Source organism: Gossypium hirsutum, chromosome A03, assembly GCF_007990345.1.
Source record: "Gossypium hirsutum isolate 1008001.06 chromosome A03, Gossypium_hirsutum_v2.1, whole genome shotgun sequence".
Classification (NCBI taxonomy): domain Eukaryota; kingdom Viridiplantae; phylum Streptophyta; class Magnoliopsida; order Malvales; family Malvaceae; genus Gossypium; species Gossypium hirsutum.
Window position 1 is genome coordinate 59,904,439 of NC_053426.1, and position 24,862 is coordinate 59,929,300.

Sequence of the window (24,862 nt, forward strand, 5' to 3'; positions counted from 1 at the left end):
ACATGAGAATTTGCAAATGAGCTCCACAAGGCAAGGTGATGTATGTCTGAACTATATTGCAAGTACCACTGTTTAACTAGTGCATAGGGTAATATTTTAATGAATTCATAAAGAATATCACTTGCACTCATCCATCAATTGTTGAATCTGAATACAATAGGAGGGTGCCCGGGTCATGAAAAGAACTTCGTCCCCTCTCGTTATAATATGTTTAATCTTTTTAAACAAACTCAAGTAACTTGAACTCCTCCCTCTCATAGTAAATGGAAAGTCTCAAATAGGCCTAGTTAACGGTGCTTAGTTAACAATAATGGCATTCTTTCAGCTCTGTGATTATTTATATTTTAAACTGAAATGTTATTTTGGCAGTCCTTGAAACAATTTAGTGCGTTCGAAGATGAGTTTGTACTGTGCATGTGCATAGCATCAGAGAAATATGTTTATGAATGCCAAAAAACAAAGATTAAAATTGAATAGCGTTCTTGAATTGAAAAAGATATGTTACGCTACCCTGAAGGCAATAAAATTGCCCCAACGAAGAAAATAATCTGTTAACCAATCTCAGGTTCCAAGGAAAGAAAAAACAACAACAAAAGTTAAAAATGCAATTTCTTGTATCCTTCATTTTCTCCCTATATGCTTCAATAACTCACACTACCTGATAATTTCTGACATGATCCTTGATATAAGCTCCTCCATGTAATTTGGAGAAGAAATCAACAGTTTCAAGTAAAATGTTTGATATAAGCTTCAAGTAAAATGGCGATGGCAGTAACCAATCCAGTGTTCATAGAAAATCTAATGGTGCCCAAGCTTCACGACTAACATGTATTTCTGATATTATGGCGTTCGCATACTTTATCCCCATGTTCAGCCCACCAGTTTTCTGCTTGTTCTTCTGTGAAATGTTTCCGACTGCAAAAGGAGCATATCATCCTTTTAGACTCAACCTTCTTTTTTCTCAAGTTACTCAAGTAAATGCAAAGGCAAAGGCAAAGGCTTGAATAAATCCAGAGTATCTTCTTTTTGCAAGTTTAGGATACAAACTCTGACTGTAACATTGCAAGGAGATCTAAGAACATATTACCTCCAAAACGGAGACCTTGTTTTCAGGTCCCCACCCATTACTTAATCATCACAAAAAAGGGAGAAAATAGGCAATTGACAACACAATGATTGGATGTGAGTTTATTGAAGTAAAAGCCGATAGAAAGCAATCAGCAAATGTCGAGATTCGTTGGTTGATCAATCAAATTGTTGACTTTAAAAGAAAGGATCACAAAAACATACCTAAATCGAACACGCTTGAGTTCATTACTGCCATTAGGCAAGGGTGACAAAGTTAAGTACACTCCTGGTTCATCTTGTATTATTGTCTCCGACTTTTCGGTTTGTCCTTTGGTTCCATGAGACATGGAGATGTTGTCTAGATTACAACTTACTTCGCTTCGTGGAAGCCTTACGCTGGTCGCATGGCTATTATCAGAGTGCATGCGCTGGGTGTTTGTGGCAATAGAACTGGAATTGTGGAGCGCACTCTTGCCTGCTGGAAGTTTATCAGTCACCTCCTTCAACTGCAAGATCAGTTGACCATAAACAACAATATCAGAGAAAGTTATGGAGCATGTGACTGCACAAGAATCAACAACAATCCCCTGCCCTCAAGGGAAATGAAGAAAAGTACAGGCATACTAGTTCTTTTGCGATGCAAAGTTGAATTTTACTTGAGTATATTCTCTTTTTGTCATTGTCTTAGTTTCAGCTTGTGAAAGCATCATACACGCTAAAAAGCAAATGATAGAATTTATGGCACACTGCTGGTTATATGATTTCTCATATTTTAAACATAATAAGTATAAGAACATATTACATAACGGTAAGCTAGAAAACGAGTACCATATGATCCACACGGCTTATGCTATTTGAAAAAAAAAAAACGAAGCTTTTAGTGGCTAGTTCAGAAGAAAATTTATGCATGCCTGACGGTAGGATTTCCTTTCCCACTCCTATCTTACTTCTCTATATTTCTTTGTTACAGAAAGATCTGCAAGAACGCTTCCCGTATCTAAAATTTTACTGGAATTGTCTGATTGCAGCCTAAAAGATCTGCAAGAACGCTTCCCGTATCTAAAATTTTACTGGAATTGTCTGATTGCAGCCTAACTAGTTGCTTCAATGGTTCAATAACAAAGACAATTCAGTTTACATCTTTTAGCAGCATACCTTTCAAAACCAAGATATATACTACTCGGTTGACAATGTTCACTAATATTTAGGACGTTGACTGTATGTTGTATCTGTCCTTGTTAAATGTCATAAAATTTGAAACAAATAAACTAATACTCCCTTCAAACGATTGAAAATATATTTATCTATTTTCCTAACTCTTAACCGTAACATCATGAGCAAATATATTCAACCTGAGCAGTAAGAGATCTAATAACTTCATTTGCTGATTTGCATTTTTTAGCTTCATTTTCTGCTACTGCAGTGATCTCCTTTAATCTCTTTGATGTCTTTTCAAGTTCAGCTTCAAGGTGTTTGGATTTGCTACTAAGATCTTCAACCTGCAAGAAATGTCCAGCATATTTATCTTCTTACCCTCCTATCAGTTTAGATAAGTGAAACAATTAAACAAATTAATCACAAGTCAATAGCAGTGGAAGTTTCATTCAATAAATAAAATAAACAAAGAGTTCAAGTAACAACGAACAATCCCCAGTATAGTAAAAGCCCAAAAATATCAGCAAACAAAGGAAGTCCAAGATCAAGGGGTTCAACAAAAATAACAAATTCCTGTCATCAGGAAGCTCATGTTTTTGCCAAAACATGATCACAAACATTAACCTCTTGTAGAGGGTTCTTTGGTAGCAAATAAATAAACGAAAAGCTTGTAAACAAATGAAACAGGATGTTAGAAAAAGGCAAAGAGGAAGACTGAGAGCAAAACTTGAGTATGGCAAAGAATAAGGCTGAGGAAAGAATCGAGATTATATAACTTTAAAGGCAGTTTACCCAAAAGACAACTCCCTAAATGAGTTGCTAAAACCCTTACAGGTCCTACAGTAAGAGTTACAAAATATGGATATCTAACAGGTATAGATAGAAGATGTCAGTTACTAAGGTATTAATGTTTTTGTAATTGAGAATTTAAGTTGTTTTTGGTACCGGAAAACGATGGAAAAAAGACCACTATTTGCTATGAAAGGAAGTGAGAAGCACTCAACCTCAAGATAAATGCGAAATCTCTTAAATATTTTCATATTTGACAAGTCAAGCTCACCATAACATCCTAATATTGAAAATTTTCATATTTCAAGGTTATTTCTAGCTTTTTGTACTTTGGTGAATTACTATTGGGTGAAAAGTCTTCTCAGAATAATTCTCAGTGGAGGTGCTTCCTATGAAAGTGTTGTTCACTGAAAGAGTTGTTATGTGAAGTTGTTCCTTCAAGGTTTTCTTTCCAAAGGTGTTATTCTGTTTATGAGTTGTTCTATGAATGGGAATACCCTGAACATGATCTTTCTAGTGAAACAGTTGTCCTGTGAAGCAACCTTGAAATAAAGCATTTTTTATTTTTTTTTGGCCAAAAAGACATCCTTATTACCTGCTCTTTATTATTTCCACTATTGTAAGTAGAATAAGTTTCCTCTAAAACAACTTTATTGATATATATAATGAATTTGTAATCATAATCAAGATCTACACTTCCCTATAAGTACGAATAAGTTGTTGCATAATCAACCAACCGTCATTTACTTTAACTAGACTTCGTTCATTACATTAAAACAAAATATGAGATATACTAGTCTCTTACCCTAGTACCTAGTCGACAAACAAAGTTTCTTCATATTCAATACCTGACAGCCAACATAAGGAAACAGTGGTTAAGCCCCTGTTGGCACCCAAAAGGCCAGGGTTCAATTTCTGTCGTTATCCCCTTCTCCAATTTGCGGTTAAGCCCATAGAATACATACAATTAACAGAAAACTTTCCAACTAATGCAAAAGCATCATTTTCCTTTTAGTTAAAGTATATAAAAAATAAATTCTAAGTAAAACACTCTTTCTGTTTTGTTTTTAAAACCATGCAAAGAATAACGCAAGCTCATTGCTTGGTAATGTCAATGCTTCACACTGAATTTAATAAGTGATAAAGTTGTCTCAATAGGCTACCTGTGCCCTTAAATTTATGATCTCTCGGTTAAGACTGTCATTCATTTTCTTTGAATCATCAAAGGTTACTTCAGAAGAGCGATTTGGGCTCAACTTCCCTGAAGCAGGAGATGTTGCCCGAGAAGTCTTTTTGGAACTTGAAATGGAAGCTGGTAAAATTTTCTTGGAATCTCTAACTGGACAAATTGACATCTTTGGTGAAAAAAATCCTCCGAGATGAAAATTTCCATTTTGAACTGGGAAGAGGGGGCGAGCCTGTGATTCTAGTTTCAATTCATGCTTGAAATTCCTACTTTCAGCCTGATAGCTTGAGTCAAGAGAAAGTCTGCAGAGTTCTCTATCCATGGATTTACGAGGCAAAATTCCATTTTTGGCTTTTGAAGTCCATACTACAGAAACAGATTTTGCAGCTTTTCTCAATTTAACAAAACATTCATCACACACTCTATATGGTTTGTTTGTAGTCGGAGCCATAGAAGTTTTCAGAGATTTTCTAGTACTGCATGCTTTACAGAAGATTAGCCCACAATTATAACAATTGTGACGTTTTCTTCTGAAACCAAATGGATTTCGACAACCAGAGCACATAGAATGATCAGCAGCGGATACCAATTTATGAAGACTTATAATTGCAGTAAAGTTTGAACCACAAACTACACTCTTGACTAGCTTGTCTTTCAGAAATTCAACTAGGGTTGGTGTATTTCTGTCATTGATATCTCCATGACCTAATTGCCCATTTAAGCCCTTTCCCCAAGTATAAACCTTTGTTTTGGAAGTCAAAATAGCAATGTGATATGATCCACAAGCAATCTCTTCCACAAAATTATCTGCTATTTTACCTTCAACCCGAGTTGGAACCTTGCCGTCAGCTGTAGCACTCCCCAATTGACCATAAGCAGAACTCCCCATTGTATATACTCGCCCAGAGGTTGTTAGAGCAACTGTGAGATTATATCCACAGGCAACCTGACAGATTTTTTCATCAAAATGAGCAGCAACACATTCGGGAAAAAGTCTTGGTTTGTTATCACCATGTCCAAGTTGGCCTTTATCTCCGTCCCCCCATGTATACAGCTTTGCTGAAGAAGAGCTACCAGGAGACCCTGAATCATATGATTCGGACCTAATCTTAACAACTGCAGCAGTGTGCCAAGCACCACAGGCAACCCTTGTCGTCTGTAATCCACTTAAAGTCCCTACTGCCCGTGGAATGTTTGAGCTACTGTGATCCCCATGGCCTAGGGCACCAAAAGATCCATCTCCAAATGTGAACAACTGGCCGCCACATGTCACCAGAGCTGTATGACATGGTCCACAGGATACATATGAGACATGTTTACCTTCCATGTTGCTAACCCTTTTGGGAATCCAGTGACTGACTCCAGTTCCATGCCCAAGAAGACCTGAGTTGTGTGTTCCATCACCCCACGTAAAAAGATCCCCAGAGACTGTAACAGCACAAGAGTGATACTCCCCACATGCTACTGATTCAAATTTCATGCCATTGAGAGTATCTATGTGCTTAGGTTTGGGAACATCTGCTTCCACACCATGCCCAAGCCTGCCTCCTGATTCCTCCCCCCAACTGAAAATCTCGCCTTGCTTTGTGACCAAAACTGCATGCCTATCTCCACAAGCAATATTATTCACATCTAGAACCACTGTTGTTACCAATTCTTTTGGCAGAAGTGCATCCAACTTCGTGTTAAACGAATCATCAACTTTATCAGTACCACCACCCAATACTCCATCACCAATACCTTGTCCCCAAATGAAAACATCTCCCAAGGCATCAAAGTCTTCACGGGAAGAACCATGGCTTGATGAACTTACAGCACTAGATAAACTGATTCTAATTGCATCAGCTCCAGAACTCCGACTATTTGAGTTCTCTACAGACCCAGTTGATACTAAGCTGAAGCCAACTAAATCTGGTTCACTGACACTCTTGACTAAAGAAGTATGTGTAATTATATCAGCAAATGCCTTTCCCAATCTATTGTGTGCCTCATAAGGTGCTTGAATTCCTTGAGCATCTTCTGGATCCTGTAATAATGAGAAAAGAGTTACAAAAAATACTAAACAAGTAAAGTTATCAAGCTTCATTAAGTAGAAAACAATACCAATGGCGAATTGGGAGAAGCTTTTTGGTTGCATGGTTGAGAACTATCTACTGATGCACTGCCATTTACTTCAGTTCTCCGCTTGTGATATGTACCACGAGAAATCAATGCCTTAAGACCTATTAACCAAACTTCAGCTTCATCCTTATCTTTACATATCTGTTTGTATAAAGGATGGTATCAAATCAAAGCATCTAGACACCATAGAAGCTTCAGTACATTTTACTAGCATTGATACATTTAACAACTCTGTATAATAAAAAGATCCATAAACAAACACTCACCAAATCCAAGGACCTGTCATTACATATCAGTGAAAATGATTGATACTCTTTTTCAGGCCGAGGATATCGTTGAAAAATTGCCTGCAAGCCAAATAAAGTAAAAAAAAAAAAACCATTATGGTTATGAAATTGTTGGGAATCAAATAATATGTAAAAAGTATAAAACTCACTGTACGCTGTCCAGGAATGATCTTGGAAACTTCACTGAGCTTAATATGTTTCGCTTTCTTCCTAGAGTACCATATCAATTTACACTCATCCTGAAAAAATCAAAATAAAGTATCTGACTATAAAGAATGAAAAAATGAAGCAATTTTCTAGCGACAATTTGTCTTTTTTACTAATGATAACTCAGCTTGAGGTTTTAGATTGACCATTCAATGTTTAGCAATGCCAAAAGCATAAAACCTCAATAAATGACTAGTGCACAAGTGAAAATGAGAATAGAAACAACAGCCTTTAAAACTTCAAGAAGGAAAATGTATAAAGACAACATACATTAGAGAGTTGGAAAGGGCAAAACTTAGGTTTCCCTCTACGTCCATACTTAAGCAAGGAGGCTCCTTTCTTAAGCGTAGTAATGGCCTGTATAATAAATCCATTAAAAAAAAAAAGAAAAGAGAAAATCTTCATTAGTCTCCAAGACTAAGAAAATATACAATCAAAATATGTGAAAAAGGAAGAAAGAAACCTGGTCGATGTCCTTCTCGGCGAGACCATTCTTCTGGAAATCAGCCATTCAAGGTGAAGCCATCAGACCACCAATCTTCCCATATTATTGTTTTCCAACTTTGCTCCATGAAAACACCTCCACTTCAGAGAGCTACCTCATTGTGTAAAGTTCCACAAATAAAACGGGTTTGAATTTTCCTCCCTTTTTTTTTTGTCTAACCCATTAATTCAACAATTCTAACTCTAAAAAACAAGATAGCTCAAATTCTACTTCAAACCCTAGAATTTCTTATCTTTATCTTCAAAATGTAACAACAAACTTTGCAATTATTCCACATTACCAGAAAAAGCTTCAATCTTGACAATGCTGGTGAAAGTTTTACCTACGATGCCAAAATTTCACCCCCTGAACTTTTGACGAATAATTTCAACAGCTGTGGAAAAAAACTACATATATTCGAGATCTTAGAAGTTGACGAAACGAGAATTATGAGATTTTAAGAGGGTTTTTTTTTTTAAATTCCTTTCTTTTACAAATCCCTCATTTGAATCAGGAACTAAAGGGAAAAAAAAGGGTTTGATTTTTGTTTTTGTCCCGCTTTGTCTCCGACGAGGGGAATGTTTCTTATTTTTCTGAACTGCCTGTTGATCAATGAATTTTTCTTGGGGTTTTTGAGCCGGTTCAACACGCCACGTATGCAATTAAAATCTACGAGATAGGGATTGTTTGTTCTATGTTTTTTTATGTCTTTTGTTTAGTTCTGTTAAATGTTATGTCATTTTTTTCCCTTCCAAAATTTTTATTTCCTCTCACTTTTCCCTCTTAACTTTTGCTCCCCTTCCCCATCCCCTGTCCATCTCAAACTCATTCCCCCCTTTCCATTTCTTTTTGGGAGTATTTCCCTCTCAAAATTTTAATCCTCTCCTTTATTTTCTTTCAAAATTTTACTCCTCAATTTTTAAAATATTTTATTTTTTTCCTAAATTTTTACTTCTTACTCTTTACCCTAAATAAAAAATTAAAATCATGTAAAAAAAAATTTCTAAACCTAAATAATAATAATTTTATTTATATCTTCTATTTATATTATTAAATTAAATTTCATATTTTATACTATTTATATTATTGAATTATTTTAACATAATCTTTATAAATTTTTGCTAAAATTGAATTATTGATGATGCCATAAAATATTCGTGTTAAAATTTTATGTTAGTATCAACTTTGCATTTTATCTTTAAGATAATTTTTATTAAAAAAATCACATTTTTTATATTTAATATATTTTTTAATTTCAAAATACATAGCGACAAGAATCAGAAAATAATTGAAGCAACTAAGCAAGCAAAGAAGTTAACTTGTATATAAAAAATTAATAAACTATAAGAGGATAAAAGTTAATAACAAATTTGATTATGGTGGGTGACAGTAATTACAATGACTTAAAATATATTTTTTAATTTAACTTAAACAAATATATTCGATTCGATTCGAATTCCATCTCACTCAACTCGATTCGAGAAAATTTCAAATTGAGTTAGGATGATAAAATATGATTCGCCAACTCAATTAATTAGAAATTTTTTCATTCGATTCGACCGAACGCTCACTCTTAGATGGAAGTATCCGATAGAAACAATTTTTAGTATAGGATTAAATGAAAATGTGTAAAAATTTAAAGATTAATTTAAAATTTAATTCTTTAAGAAACTTATGTGATGGCCTGATGATTAAGGTGTTCATCGTCTAAGGTATGGCCTGGGTTCAAGTTCCGCTAGTATGTTGGTTGTTTAGGCTTTACCTTATTACTGTAATTCACCAAAAAAAATTAATTCTTTAGAAATATTTGGTGTAATTAATTGTATAAATTAAACAGAATTACTTTTTAATTTTTTTCATCTTAAATTTTTTATTTTAAAATTTAAACATATCATTAAATAAATAAATACTAACTTGTGTCTGAATTTCAATGCCATATTGCCCTTGCCATTTCAAAGATTGAAAGAAAACACGGCTGATGATTATTAATTTTAGGTACAATTATTTATTTTAAATTCCATTTTTATAACAAAAATGTTATTTTAGTCTTAAATTAAAATTTTCATTTTTTTAACTTTTAAATTTATACTATTTGTCAAAATTATTTCAAAATAGGAATAAAAGATTGTATAAAACAATGACATCACGTCATTTGTATCACTTTCCAATTATTTAATAACATGTCAGCATCATTTTCATGTTATTGACACTTTATTTATTAACTTTTTAACCTTAAATCCCTAAAACTAATTTAAAAAATTCCTAACACAACTCAACGCTAATTAAATATTTCTTTGCACTTCTCTGTAACTGTTGGCTACTGCTATTCAATTGTTGTTTTCTCGACACTGCTCTAAACTTTTTTTTGGAACTTCTCTGAATTTCTTATTGGCAGGATTTTTTGGCAACTACTGGTTGTTGCTATTCAATTGCTATTTTTCTCGACAATTCTCTGAACTTCTTTTTAAACTTTTTGAGGACAAGATTTCTCAGCAACTGGTGGTTGTTGTTATTCAATTGTTGTTTGAAGATAAGTTTTAATTTTAACAACTTTTATTTTCACATTACTTTAAGAAGATATGATAATGATGATGATGATTATTGAATCATGAAAAATAAGAAGAAGATATAATGATTCAAAGTTGTTGGCTACTACTATTGATTGAAGTTTTTGTTTTGTTTTTTTATACTAGACATGTGATTAAATTAAATATGCATTACACCATTGCAAATCATGGAGATTTTCTGGTTAGTGATCATGTACATGTTCTAGAGATGTTTTTTTTTTTAGTTTAGTGTGGAACTGTGTTTGTTTCGGATGTTAAGTATTTCCACTTGATTTTGATTTATTAGAAATATAGTTGTATCTAAAATCTTCGAAAGTATTGTGATTTTTAATAATAATGATTTAGCTTAGTGGGAAAAAAATATCAATATGATTTTTGAGCTTTGTTTTTATTAGATTTTAATTGATTTTTTAATTTTTTTAACGATTTCTTGTATTATCATGATTTATTATTAGATATTTTATCAAAAATTTCTTCCCAGGTTTTGTTAATTTATAATTTACATTTATGAAGACAAATCAAGAAGAAATAGTTCATCTTGTTGAGAAAAAAAGATAAATTCAGTTGAAGAAATAAAAGTGAGACTAAAAGTGCATTCTAAAGGAGTGGCTTATAATCTTTATAATCAGTTTGCTTTGAGTAAAAGGTTTAGTATTCAAAGAGGGAATAAGAGACAAAGTATGATTGAACCTATAAAACAACATGAATTTTTATGTTCGAAATATGGGTATCATGAATACAAAGATGTTGGCAAAGTGAAAAATTTAATCGTTTAGAGGCAAGGTGTAACACCTCTAACCCGTATCTGTCCATGAAACAAGGTTACAAAATATCAACGAAGTTTACTGTAATACCCCTTACCCGTACCCAAAGCCGGGATAAGGTACGAGGCGTTACCGGACAAACATACAAACATTAAACTAAAATACGAGCCATAAAATTTCATTCATATTTCAAAACATTCATTCACTTACACATAATCCCTTATTTGAGTCTACGAAGCCCAAAACATACTTTAGAAAGGGTTCGGGACTAAACCGAGAACTTACGAAAATCTTGGAAATTTCATGCTTTAAGGCTCCACACGCCCGTGTCCCAAAGTCGTGTTCCATACACGGCTGAGACACATGGTCGTGTCTCTGCCTGTGTGGAATATACCTAGGCTATTTTTCAAGCTTTGGTCAACCTTAATCTCTTACACACTTATACAAAATCAAAAGCATATAACACGGTATTCATTTAATGATTAAATATTCTCAATTAAACCACAAACATAGCATTTGTATGTCATCATACATGTGTCTCTCATACTCATTTTACCTTGTTTATTATAGTACCACTTATACATTTATACCAAGATTATCATCTTACCAAATATCTTCAGCTTAATCATCAAGCATTCATATTTAAAACTAGATCATATCTTTATAAAATACCACAATTCAGATGCGCAAAATAACATGTTTGCCTGAAACATTTTAATTCAACTCCATACCCAACAAGCATTACATTGAGACTAATCATATATATATATACATGTCATGATACATATCATTCTCTTTTTGTTTTCTTATAAACACATATCATTTTTTCATTATATCAATATTTCATATACCATAGTTTCCATGTATTCCACATATGTTTATTTTCCTCCTCCTCCTCTCTATTCCACATCCTTAATGTATATAGCATTCTTGTAAGTACGATTTCACAATTTACTAATAAATGCTCACATCAAACTGTCCACACGAGTCATAGTCACTTACTTATTTATAATTCGAGCTACAGAGCTCCAAATTAAGATCCGTAAATTTCAACTGAAGCTAGACTCACATATCTTTCCACCATAAAATTTTCATAATTTTTGGTTTAGCCAATTAGTACATTTTATTCATTAAAATTTCCCTTGTTTCACTTTCTGACAGTTCTGACCTCTCTTCACAAAAAATTAATTATCTCACAGTAAAAAACTCGGATAATGTTCTTGTTGATTTATCTTGAAAATATACTCATTAGGGATTTTAAAAATATGATTTTAAGCCTCTAATTATTTTTATCCAAATTTTTGTAATTTTCCAAAGTCAGAATAGGGGATCACATAATCATTCTGAACTAGTCTCACAAAAACATAAATATCTACAAAATATAGAACTCATTTTACTTCTATGTTTCTTTTATATGAAAATAGACTCATTATGCTTTAATTTGATATCTCATTCAGTCTCTGATTCAATTTCTAATATTTTTGGTGAGTTTTCAAAATCACGTCATTGCTACTGTCCAAAACAGTTTTATTGCTAATTCACTCTTTCACACTTTCTTTGTATTAACCTCATTTTAACATACATATCATAAATCATTTTCACCACATTTCATACATCACAAGTATAGGCCCATGATCACAAGGTCACTATAAAATCATCCTTATGTATAACTTACTTGTTTATAACCTTACCACATCCTGGTCACTTAATGAACACATCGTTCACATAACCAAGTTTCAGCACTTATTCATCATAAAACTCACAAAGCAATACATAGAGAGTTTCCTGTTGAACACTTCAGATCAATCCTTGATACTTGGTGGTTTCAGCACATAGCTCCACCCATCATATAGTTCGGCTCTCTTGTACACATGGTGAACACTCAGTACCACCCATGTGACATAGCCAATTTATCTCGTAGCTCTCTTGTCTACATGGTGTCCTTCACCTGGAACCATGCATGCGACCTAGCTACATATATCCCGTAGCTCTCTTGTCTACATGGTGTATACATAGTATCACCCATGTGACCTAGCTACATCATAATGTCTTGTAGCTCTCTTGTACACATTGTAACACCCCTATCCCGTATCCGTCGCCGGAATAGGTAAAGGGGCATTACCGGACTTGAAACTCATATCCGAATAGTAAAAATTTTGAATATATATATTTTTTATAAAGAACGTTCCTTTAGGTAAATACTAAAGACAGTCAGGGATACAATTTAACTGCTATAAGTACACATTCAAAAGATGCCATTTTCGCATGGCTTATATACATTAACCAAAATATTCTTCGGCCATTGGTCTATTCTTTACATGCCATAAAATAATTCAAAACATAACAATAACAAGCAGTGGATAGTGATAGTGTGACTAGTTGCTGACGATCCCCGAGCCTGTAGCTTCCAAATGAGATCTATAAAACAGAGGAAACAAAGTAAACGGGGTAAGCATTACAATGCTTAGTAAGTTTTAAGCAGTGTCAACAGATAACAATCAAATTATAACATAGTTGTTCGTATTTTTATTTCACTCTTCCTTCGGGCATACCATCCCTTTACCGAATATGCCATCTCATCATATATAATAGGCAGATAAATTCTCACTTGATAGTGATCTCTTATAAACATAGGTACATTACATATTTTCACCTAGCTTTCCACATTGACCAAACGCACAATAATCATAGAACAGTCTTATTGCTTTACTCACATATGCATCACATAACGACCTTGTGATTTAGTCCAAATCAAGCTTAAATATAATCTCAAAATACATACCTGACCAGCTTAACGCATTGAACGTATTTATTACCAATTGTTACTGTGAAGTCGTATAATCTTATGCTTTACTCGAATCTTCAGCGAAACCTTTAGCTCGAATAGTCTCCATACGTAGTTATCGGGTCTTACCCGGACAAAATCTCCACACGTAGTCATCGGGTCTTACCCGGACATAATCTCCACACGTAGTCATCGAGTCTTACCCGGAATATATTTCCAAGTTTCATGTACATTTAATTACATGTTACAACATTCACATCGACTGTTATATTTGTAATTCATTTGCCTCATCAAATATCTAATAATACACACCTTTCACAATTGGTCATTCGGCCACAATATACACACATCTCCTACATATTTCACACTAGCCATTCGGCTTTACCACATATACATATCTCATACATATTTCACACTAGCCATTCGGCTTTACCACATATACATATCTCATACATATTTCACATTAGCCATTCGGCTTTACCACATATACATATCTCATACATATTTCACTTTAGCCATTCGGCTTTACCACATATACATATCTCATACATATTTCACATTAGCCATTCGGCTTTACCACATTACCACATATACATATCTCATACATATTTCACTTTAGCCATTCGGCTTTACCACATATACATATCTCATACATATTTCACATTAGCCATTCGGCTTTACCACATATACATATCTCATACATATTTCACATTAGCCATTCGGCTTTACCACATATACATATCTCATACATATTTCACATTAACCATTCGGCTTTACCACATATACATATCTCATATATATTTCACACTAGCCATTCGGCTTTACCACGCACATATATATTTATCTTGTACATCAATTTCAGCAATAGCTTATAAGCAACTCAAATAGTTTCATCAATGTTTACAACAAATTCACATATTCACTACAAGCTGTTTTCCTGAGTAATAGTCACTAAATTATTTATAACTGGAGCTACAAAACTCAAAATCAATTGCCGTTAATTTTCCCTGAATATAGACTCATATATCTTCCATCCTTAAAATTTTCAGAATTTTAGGTTTGGCCAATCAATACCATATTTTTCTTAAAATTTCCCCTATTTCACTGTTTGACTAATCTGACCACTCTTCACTACAAATCAAATTTCTCATTGTACAGAATTCAAAATATGTCCTATTTGATTTCATTTGAAACTAGACTCATTAAGGAGTCTAAGCATATAAATTTTATCTTATAAACATTTTTGTACAAATTATAATGATTTTCTAAAAATAGAACAGGGGATTTCGGAGTCTTGCTGACACTGTCTCACACAACTTTAAATATCTCTTTATAGGAAATTTCTTTGCTTACACGGTCTCTTTTATAAGAAACTAGACTAATTAATATTTGATTACATATTTTATTCAGCCTATAATTCCACACCAACAATTTATAGTGATTTTCTAAAATTACGTTACTGCTGCTGTCCTAAGCAAATTATTACAATTTGCTCTTAAATTTCCAAGTCCAAACACTTATGAACTTACCATTTGAGTTTAAGACATATCATGGCCACATCATATCTTATTAAATCAACTCATTATGATTGAATTTACTCAACGTTTAATCACTTAAAACTTACCTCGGAAGTTGTCGAACGATTTCAACGGCTATTCGATCACCTTTTCCTTTCCTTTATCGGATTTAGTTCCCCTTTGCTCTTGAGCTTAATTTAACAAATAAATTGATTTAATCATTTTGAACATCAAGGAGAAATTCAAGGTACTTAGCCCATATATATTAGGCATTAGAGTCATATATGTATGAAATCATGAATCAAATTCAACATATTAGCCAATATTCTCGTTTAGCCGATTTTCTAAGTCAAGATAAAGCCATCAATATGCTTACCTATAGCCGAACGTACAACATCAATCTATGTATTCATTCATGTGGCCGAATATGCATGTCTTGTTGAGGCCGATTATATACTTAATACATTCTACAAATATGGTTACTTATGATGACTAAGCACCATTTTATCTCAAGTTATACTTAAGCACATCCATCCAAATACATTCGTACTTAAACATCATTCCGTCCTAACACTCATTTTACATCTATAAAACTACAAGCCGAATATCCCTATACTCACATCACTTAAACATCAACCCTCAATTTCTTTGACAAAGCACATTTCCGAAAATGATAAGGCAATATAACAGCTTTTAATCCAACTTATAATTCATACATATCACATTCCAAGCATTCACTCTATTCTATCACTTAAAATACACACATTACTCAATAACTTCCTAGTTCAAATTCGGCAACTACACCAATTCACTAGATGATTTATTATTATTATTGTTCATTTATTCAAACTACTTACAATTTCCTTAAACTATCACAATTAACAACCCTTTATCTCTTCCATTTTCTACCATGGCCGAATGTTATAACCCAAGCCACACATATTGTTCCTCAAGGCCCTTCAATGACCACATTCGGCACCTCCTTAAGAACAACCCAATTTCAACCTTCAAGAAAGAAGAAAAATATATGTACTAAGAGCTTCAAACTACTTGGCCGAATATCAAACCTCCAAACAATCAAAACTTAATCCATGGAATGATTAGAACTTGAACTAACCACCTTCTTTATACATAATTTTCCAAGAATTTCAAGGTACTTACCTCTTCCAAATCCTCATCCAAGCCGAACATGAAGCAAGAGAACTCCTTTCTTCTTCCTTCCTCAAGTTACGGCAAAATGGGGAAGCAAGGATGAAACAACTTTGGTTTCTCCTCCCACTCCCCTTATATTTTATTATTCGCCCCACAACATATTAACACAAAATGTTTATAATATGTTTTACCCCATAGCATGGCCGGCCACCATCTAGATTTTTGGCTAATTTGACATGCAAACCCATCATTTATACAACATGCATTAATAGGTCCTTATAGATTAACCTATCACATTTCAAAAGTGTCACACATAAGTCCTATTACTAAATTCACATGCAATCGACTAAATCGAAACTTAAAACTTTCACACATTCATATTCACATATTTTAAACAATAAATATCATATTCAAATACTTTGGTGACTCGGTTTAGCGGTCCCGAAACCGCTTTCCGACTAGGGTCACTTTAGGGCTGTCACACACATGATGTGCCCTCAGCACCATACATGTAACACCCTGTACTCGAGACCATTGCCGGAGTCGGACACGAGGTGTTAACGGACTTCATTCACTTATTTATACAGTTCATTTTACCATTTCCAGACAAGCTGGGTAACTGCGTCACTGTCACCTTAAAAATCATATCTCGAGTTCCAAAACTCGAAAACTGATTTCGTAAATTTTCCCTGAAACTAGACTCATATATCCATCTACAAGTTTTTTTCTAGAATTTTTGGTCTAGCCAATTAGTACAGTTTATTAGTTAAAGTCTCCCCTGTTACAGGGTTCGACTACTCTGACATTCATGCATTACGACTTAGATATCTTCCTGTACAGGGCTTCAATACTTATGTCGTTTGTTTCTAAGGAAACTAGACTCAAAAAGGAATCTGTACATATAGAGCATGACTTCTAATTATCTCTGGTTAATTTATAGTGAATTTTCAAATTCAGAATAGGGGATCCAGAAGTCGCTCTGGCCCTGTTTCACGAAAACTTAAACATCCCTTAAAATACAGCTCATATGATCATTTGGTTTATTCCATATGAAAACAGACTCATCAAGGTTCGATTTCATAATTTATTCGCTATTTAATTCCATTCGTACTATTTTTAGTGATTTTTCAAATTCACATCACTGCTGCTGTCAGCATCTGTTTTTAAGGTAGACTATACCTATTTCATGATTTTCCATGGATCAACTAACCATTTGTCGTACATAGCACTAAAATGATCGTGATTAACCATTCCAATGGCTAATCGTTACCAAGCATTTCAATACCACTCAATGAACAATATAAAAAATGATTATAATGCTATGCTCAAGATATATAAGCCATTTTCGCATGGCTATCCAAATTTATACAATACCAAAAGGTACATGACCAATAACAAAAGGGCAGTCCTATACATGCCATTTTCAGAGTTCATCTAAAAGAGTACCAAAAGGGCTTTGATAGTGTGGATGACTTTGACTTTGACACTCCCGAGTCCGATAGCTAACGAACCAAAATCTATAAAACAGAGAATCAAAGAAACGGAATAAGCATTTAATGCTTAGTAAGTTTTGAGTAATGAAATCATGCACAACTGAAGTATAGCATTCATATGACTAAACGAATCATTTCATATACACATATTCTCAAAATCGTACCTACTTCACATTTCCAACCCTTATATTCATACATAAGGAATCAACTTGACTAAAGGCCGGAAGCTTGTTAATCGGTTGAGCAAATACTATTTAAAAGGAATCAATTATTCCAATGCATATACGAAACATACCTCATCGTTGGGATTTTACGAGCGTATTAATTGAAATTATTACAGCAAGATCGCTCATTCCCAAACCCAAGTATCTTCGGGATTTAGCCGGATATAACCACTCGCACAAGGCCTTCGGGTCTTAGCCCGGATATGGTCACTAGCATAAATGCCTTCGGGACTTAGCCCGGATATAGTCGCTAGCACAAATGCCTTCGGGTCTTAGCCCGGATATAGCAACTCGCACAAATGCCTTCGGATCTTAGTCCGGATATAGTCACTAGCATAAAAGCCTTCGGGACTTAGCCCGGATATCATTCGAATAACCATGCACATATATCAATAAATCATGACACATCCATATTTCATTTTCATTACCAAAGCTCAAACACAAGACACTTATCACACTTACTAATTTCGGCTCAATAGCCACATACAAAGAGCATGATTTTGATTGGCTTTATAACATGATCTCTATACACATTCGGCTACCTGTCATAGGTATAAACTAATCACCTCAATATATAATTCAAGTAGAATCATTATATCACCGTTTATTTGTCATATTTATATGTCATGACCTAATCGAATCATAATCTAAGTTCCATTACTCGAAAACTTACCTCGGATGTTGTCGAACGATTTCAACGTCTATTCGATCACCTTTTCCTTTCCTTTATCGGATTTAGTTCCCCTTTGCTCTTGAGCTTAATTTAACAAATAAATTGATTTAATCATTTTGAACATCAAAGAGAAATTCAAGGTACTTAGCCCATGTATATTAGGCATTAGAGTCATATATGTATGAAATCATGAATCAAATTCAACATATTAGCCAATATTCTCCTTTAGCCGATTTTCTAAGTCAAGATAAAGCCATCAATATGCTTACCTATAGCCAAACGTACAACATCAATCTATGTATTCATTCATGTGGCCGAATATGCATGTCTATGTTGAGGCCGATTGTATACTTAATACATTCTACAAGTATGGTCACTTGTATTGACTAAACACCATTTTGTTTCAACTTCAAAACTCGGCTAATACACATATATACACTAGTAATCAAATACTAACATTTGCACTTCACCTTAATAGCTAGCTTAGCAAACCTTAATTTAACATATAATTGTTCATAACATAATTAAAGCATCCTCTCCATTCCATCAATTCAACACATGCATTACTCAATAATATTCAAAATCATATTCGGCCTTAGTACACAACTTGCTAGCCGATTTTTCTCCATCTAGCAACTAATGCACATATGTGCTCATTTGTTAGACTCTACTTCATCTAACTACTAACCCCCTTTTTTTTTCATCCAAATAACGTGAACAACAACCATATTTCTCTTCTAATTCCTACCATGGCCGAATGCTCAAGACACCATACCATGATTTTCATAATTTTGACATGGGTTACTAAAATAACTTGATACCTCATCAACACAACATCAACACCAACCAAGAATGACAACATCCATGGCCGAGTATCATCTCCATCAAGTAGCAAAAAGAATTTAAACCATGGGCTAGGTAGAATTCAAACTAACATCTAAAAATATGCATGAATTTCATGGAATAACATCAAACATACCTTCTTCAAGACTAGAAGGAGTGGCCGAATATTTTACTTCCCCTTCCCCCTTCTTCTTAGCATTTTCGGCCAAGGATGTTAAAAGATGAACACATTTTTTTCTTTGTTTTCTTCTTTCAATTCACGGCAATGGAGGAGCAACCACACAAATTTTTTTTTGTTCCTCCTCCTACTAACCACTATTATTTTATTACCCATGTTCTTTATTTTATTATTCCTAACATAAAACACTAACATAAAATGTTTATAATACATTTTAACCCATAGCATGGCCGGCCACCATCCTAAGTTTTGGGTAATTTGACATGCAAGGACAACATTTTCTAACATGCATCAATAGGCCACTTTAACATTTGCCTAGCACATTTCTAAATTTTCTCACACAAGTCCTATTTAGCAAAATTCACTTACAATTAACAAAATTCAAACATGAAATTTTCACACATGCCTATATACATATAATAAGCATCAAATATAACGGTAAATTATTTTTATGACTCGGTTTTGTGGTCCCGAAACCACTTTCCGACTAGGGTCAATTTAGGGTTGTCACAATACATGTGACCTAGCTACGTTCCATCTATATTATTCAATCTTTTCGAATGTTCAACCGGGATTTCTCTCTCTTTTCCAACAATTTCCACCTATCTCTAGGCGTGCAACCAACTCCGCTTAATTATGACAAATTTACTCTTAGACAGGGTCTATTCCTCCTCTGAATAAGAACTTAACTTGAATCAATATCCTGGAATATCAAAACAAGAATTAAGAAAACATAATTAAGAACAAGTCAAATATTTATCATACAATTCAGATAATAATAACAAGATTCATCTTAGGTTTCATTCCCCTTAGGTATTTAGGGGTTTTAGTTCATACTAATGAAAGAAAACATCTCAAAAGAATAAAAATAACAAAACATAAGAAAACCCAAAACTCCTGAGGGAATTTGAAGGGAGATATTCAGTCTTGATGGTGAATCCGGCTTCTGAGATGGATCGATCGGCTTTCCTTGAGCAATTCTTTGCTTCCTCCTCTGCGTCCCCCTATCTAAGTGCCTTCTCAGGTGTTTAAATAGGCTTTGGAATGCCTAAGAGCCCTCAAAATTGGCCTTTTCCGAATTGGACGGAACTTGGGCTTGGCAGGGACACGCTCGTGTGACACGCCCGTGGGCGATTGCTTAAGGTCATGGTCAAGGCTATTAAATGGGCACTGGCTGTTATCTACCTGTGTCAATCGTCCTTTGACCTTGCCAAAGGGGCACGGTCGTGTGGTCTGCCCGTGTGAGGAAGTCCAAGCCATGTTCATTTCATACATTGGCCCATTTTCTCCATTTTTGGCTCGTTTCTCATTTCTTTCACTCTCCTATGCTCACCTAAGTATAAAACCTGAAATTAAGGCATTAGGAGCATCAAATTCACCAATTTTAAGGAAAAATCATCCATAAAAAGTGCTAAGCATGGGATAGAAATATGTATAAATTACGGTTTATCAAATACCCCCATACTTAAGCATTTGCTTGTCCTCAAGCAAAATCCTCAACTCATAATCAAAATAAATTCTTCTCAACTTATAATTTCTATCGATAATATCTCAAAATAATCCATAGGTAATCATACATTGAAAATTCAACTAAAAGAACCTCAAAGTTTCAAACATTCCAAGTTGAGCATTTTATTATGAAAACATAGGTGTCTCCCCTTATCTAAGTAATTACCTTTGATTTAAAATATCACATAGTTTCACATCCTCTCTAAAGATTCACTCAAATCACTCGAGGTGTTTATGTACAATAAATGAAGCACTCAATAGTCAATAATGAAAAGTCATTACCATAGGCTTGCGTGAAAATCAAATCTCCACCACTATAAATTGAAATGATAAATCAATCAAAAGGTCTTTAGAGGATTGTAACGTGGCTTTGGTTAGAGGGTGTGGTCACAAGCTGAAAGAAAGGGTTAGAATCGAGATTGAATTGAAAAATTGCCTAACTAGAAAAATGACTAGTCATCAATTGCATACAATAGAGCTTTTTTTCAGAAATATGGAATTTAACTTCTTTAGCTCAGAAGATCACTACTACTAATATGTATACATGTATACATATATATATTAAGAACAAGTCAAATTACAAAATAGAATAAAACATAGCTAAGCAACTATTCCAACTCAAATCTCGACAAAAATAGGGATCAAATTAATTTAAGGGATTTTAACAATAAAGAGTTATGGGTTGATATTGAGGGTAAATCAGTGAATAAGTTGTTAGGCTCAAGGGGGTTCACTAAGGGTTAATTGTGAAGGTAGGCTTTTATGGAGTGAGTAGGTTAAACCTAAGTGCCTTTATCATTTTGACATATCATATCAAATGGTGTGGTCTTGACATGCATAATCAAGCAAGTTCTAGAATAACAATTCAATACTGACGCACTCATAATGAAAGTGAGCATGAAAGAAATAATAGATGCTCTAAAGGCTCAATATCTCACAAAAATTATGGCTTTCTTGATGTTTAAACTTGTGACTTCCAACTCAAAATAATACCTAAACTTAGGGAAACAACCTAAAAGTTTTTAATTCTTCAAAAATCAACTTATCATGCTTGATTCCCTAATGTCTTAAAGTTTAAGCAATCAACGCATAAATGCCTATGTTTTAATTCAAGATATACCAATAAACATTATAGACTAGTTGGAATTCATTCTTATAAAGATATGAGAAGATCACATGAGAATAAAATAAAATTCAGGGATTTTTCTAATATAAAAGACCCCCCACACTTAAGATGTACATTGCCCTCAATGTACAAAGGTATATATAATGAAAAAAATAGATTCATAATCATAAGATATGAAGAGAAGTTAAACTTCCTGAATGATGAATGAATTCCTTGAACTGGAGTTTTGGAGGATAATCGGCGTGAGACTGGAGGAGGATACTTCGGTGGTGGTAGAGGTTCATTAGTCCATAAGTCCTGCGCCAAAAGAATATTATATCTGGTGGTAGCTATGGTCGTGGCCGAGCAGGACATGGCAGTCATGGAGAACCTTTCTCGGTGGAGTTTTTAGTTCCTATGCGAGGATGAGCTTTGGAGCTCTTTCTGACTATGATAAAATCAGGAACTCTTTAAGAGGTATATTGAAGCATAATTACTCGTAATGAAATAGCCGAAGAATAAAAATTGTAAAAACTCAGGATAAAATAGTATTAAAAGGAAATAAAAAAATAATTTCAAAATATAGAGATAAAAATAAAATAAAATAAATAATAGGTGTTTATAGAGAAATTGGGGCACACGGCCGTGGGGCACGCCCGTGTGCTCTAATTTCGTAATTTTTGAAATTAGGCGCATTGGTGTACACGACCATGTTACACGGCCGTGTCGATCTCCGTTCGCTTCTCCCATGCTCGTGTATGCAAGCGCACACCCATGTTAAATTGACAGGTGTACCCACAGTTTTAAAAATGAGCATGTTACACGCCCGTGTTATTTTGGCAGTTTCGCCCACGGCCATGTTGCACGACAGTGGCTACTTATCGCATCCCGTGTTTGTGAAAAAAATTTTGCCCTGTTTTCACACGACCATATCGCACGGTCGTGTTCCATCCCGTGGTATGTGCACGGTTTACGGTACACCTGTGTGCTTGGTCGTGTGGTTTTGAAAAGCCTGTGTTCAATAATTTGGTTAGTATGTTAGATTTTAAAACTAAAATTTAAAGAAAGTAATATTGTTAGTGCTCGGGTTGCCTTCTGAGAAGCGCTTATTTATAGTCTAAGCTTGACTTACCTCCCCATTGAATGGTCATGGTGGTTCGAGGAGTTTATACTCCTCATTCTTACTATGAATCCCCTCAAAATAAGGTTTTAGGAGGGTATTATTTACCTTAAAGGTGCCGAATTTGGGATTACTTACCTCGATTGTACCAAATGGGAAAATGCTAAGTATCATAAGAGGAATTTCTTCATTTGGTTTGGCAGTGTCAATGTGAGGATCTGCGGCATCTAATGGAACTTTATCTCCAACCTTAAGTTGATTTGGTAAGGCATTGGGCTCGTTCTAGCGTATTTTTGGTTTATCGTGTTTTCTCGGTTTAAATGTCAACCATTCATCTAACTCCTCGATTTGTAACCTTCGTTCTCTATGGGTAATTCTTTGTTGTGGATTGAACATGGCTCATGTGTGTCCTTCGAACTTATTTCCAGCAAAATAGGTTGCACTGTATGATCAGTCTTAGTAGAACAATTTGTACAATCACCTTCAATTTTCGATGTGTTGTTCGGGCTGCAAGCTTAAAGGTTGATTGTTTCGTCTCCTACGAAGTGTGAGTTCACCTGTGCCAAGGTCAATAATTGTTCTAGCAGTTGCTAAAAAAGAACTTCCCAAAATTAAAGGAACATTACTGTCCTCTTCTATGTCTAAAACAACAAAATCAACTTGGAATATAAAATTGTCAATTTTAATGAGTACGTCTTCAATGATACCCCTAGGAAATCTGACAGTTTTATCTGCTAATTGAATGCTCATCCTAGTTTGTTTGGGTTTCCCTAGACCTAGTTGCTTAAACAATTTGTAAGGCATAACATTGATACTAGCCCCTAGATCAACTAACACATTATTAACATCTAAACTACCAATTAAACAAGGAATCGTAAAACTCCCTAGATCTTTTAGTTTTTTGGGTAGCTTATTCTGAAGAATGGTTGAGCAAACCGCGTTCAGCTCTACATGCGACCTTTCATCTAACTTTCGTTTATTTGCTAGAAGCTCCTTTAAAAATTTGACTGCGTTCAGCATCTGTGAAAGTGCTTCAATAAACGGTAGGTTAATATGTAGTTTCTTTAAAAGTTTAAGGAATTTACCAAATTGTTCGTCTGAGCGGTCTTTCCTTGTAGCACACACAAGGTTTATATTCTGTATTTATCGATTTTTGTTCGTTTTGGCCTACCTCATTCTTACCTTCGCTTACCACCGTTCTGGCCTTGGTTTTGCCACTAACCCATTCTCATCTTGAATGGCAATTGCGTTGAGTTGCTCCATTGGGTTAGATTCAGTGTTGCTTGGCAGGCTACCTTGTGGTCATTCGGAAATAAACTTGGTGAGCTGTCCAATCTGAGTTTCGAGCCCCTGGATTGATGCTTGTTGATTTTTAAGTGCCGTCTCGGTATTCTGAAAAGAGTCTCTGACACCGAGATGAATTTGGTTAGCATCTCCTCAAGGTTCAGATTTTTCTCCTGCTGGTATGGTGGTTGCTGAAGGCCTGGAGGGTGTGGTGGTTTCTGATTTCCTTGGCCTCCCCATGAAAAATTTGGGTGATTCCTCCAACCTGCATTGTAAGTATTGCTATAAGGATTGTTTTAAGATCGAGGATTATTACCCATGTAATTTAACTGCTCATTCTCCATGTTGTGG

General features: G+C 34.5%; 1 protein-coding gene across 1 annotated transcript; it reads right to left on the reverse strand.

The window, feature by feature from the left end:
- Positions 1–463: 463 nt before the first annotated feature.
- On the reverse strand, positions 464–7,967 carry LOC107942422 (PH, RCC1 and FYVE domains-containing protein 1). Its single transcript, XM_016876088.2, has 9 exons — positions 7,277–7,967; positions 7,084–7,170; positions 6,756–6,845; positions 6,586–6,666; positions 6,302–6,460; positions 4,176–6,224; positions 2,421–2,567; positions 1,291–1,574; positions 464–915 (listed from the first exon to the last, which is right to left on the reverse strand). Exons 1-9 carry the CDS (start codon positions 7,322–7,324, stop codon positions 822–824), a joined length of 3,039 nt encoding a protein of 1,012 aa, XP_016731577.1. The 5' UTR covers positions 7,325–7,967; the 3' UTR covers positions 464–821.
- Positions 7,968–24,862: the final 16,895 nt, after the last annotated feature.

Excerpts from the sequence above, each read along its gene's own strand:
- LOC107942422 (XM_016876088.2), bottom strand. The coding sequence starts at position 7,324 with ATGGCTGATTTCCAGAAGAATGGTCTCGCCGAGAAGGACATCGACCAG. Across the intron at positions 6,667-6,755 it reads TCATTCCTGGACAGCGTACA|GCAATTTTTCAACGATATCC; the intron begins GTGAGTTTTATA and ends TTTGGCTTGCAG. Across the intron at positions 916-1,290 it reads CTCAAGCGTGTTCGATTTAG|TCGGAAACATTTCACAGAAG; the intron begins GTATGTTTTTGT and ends CTCCTTTTGCAG.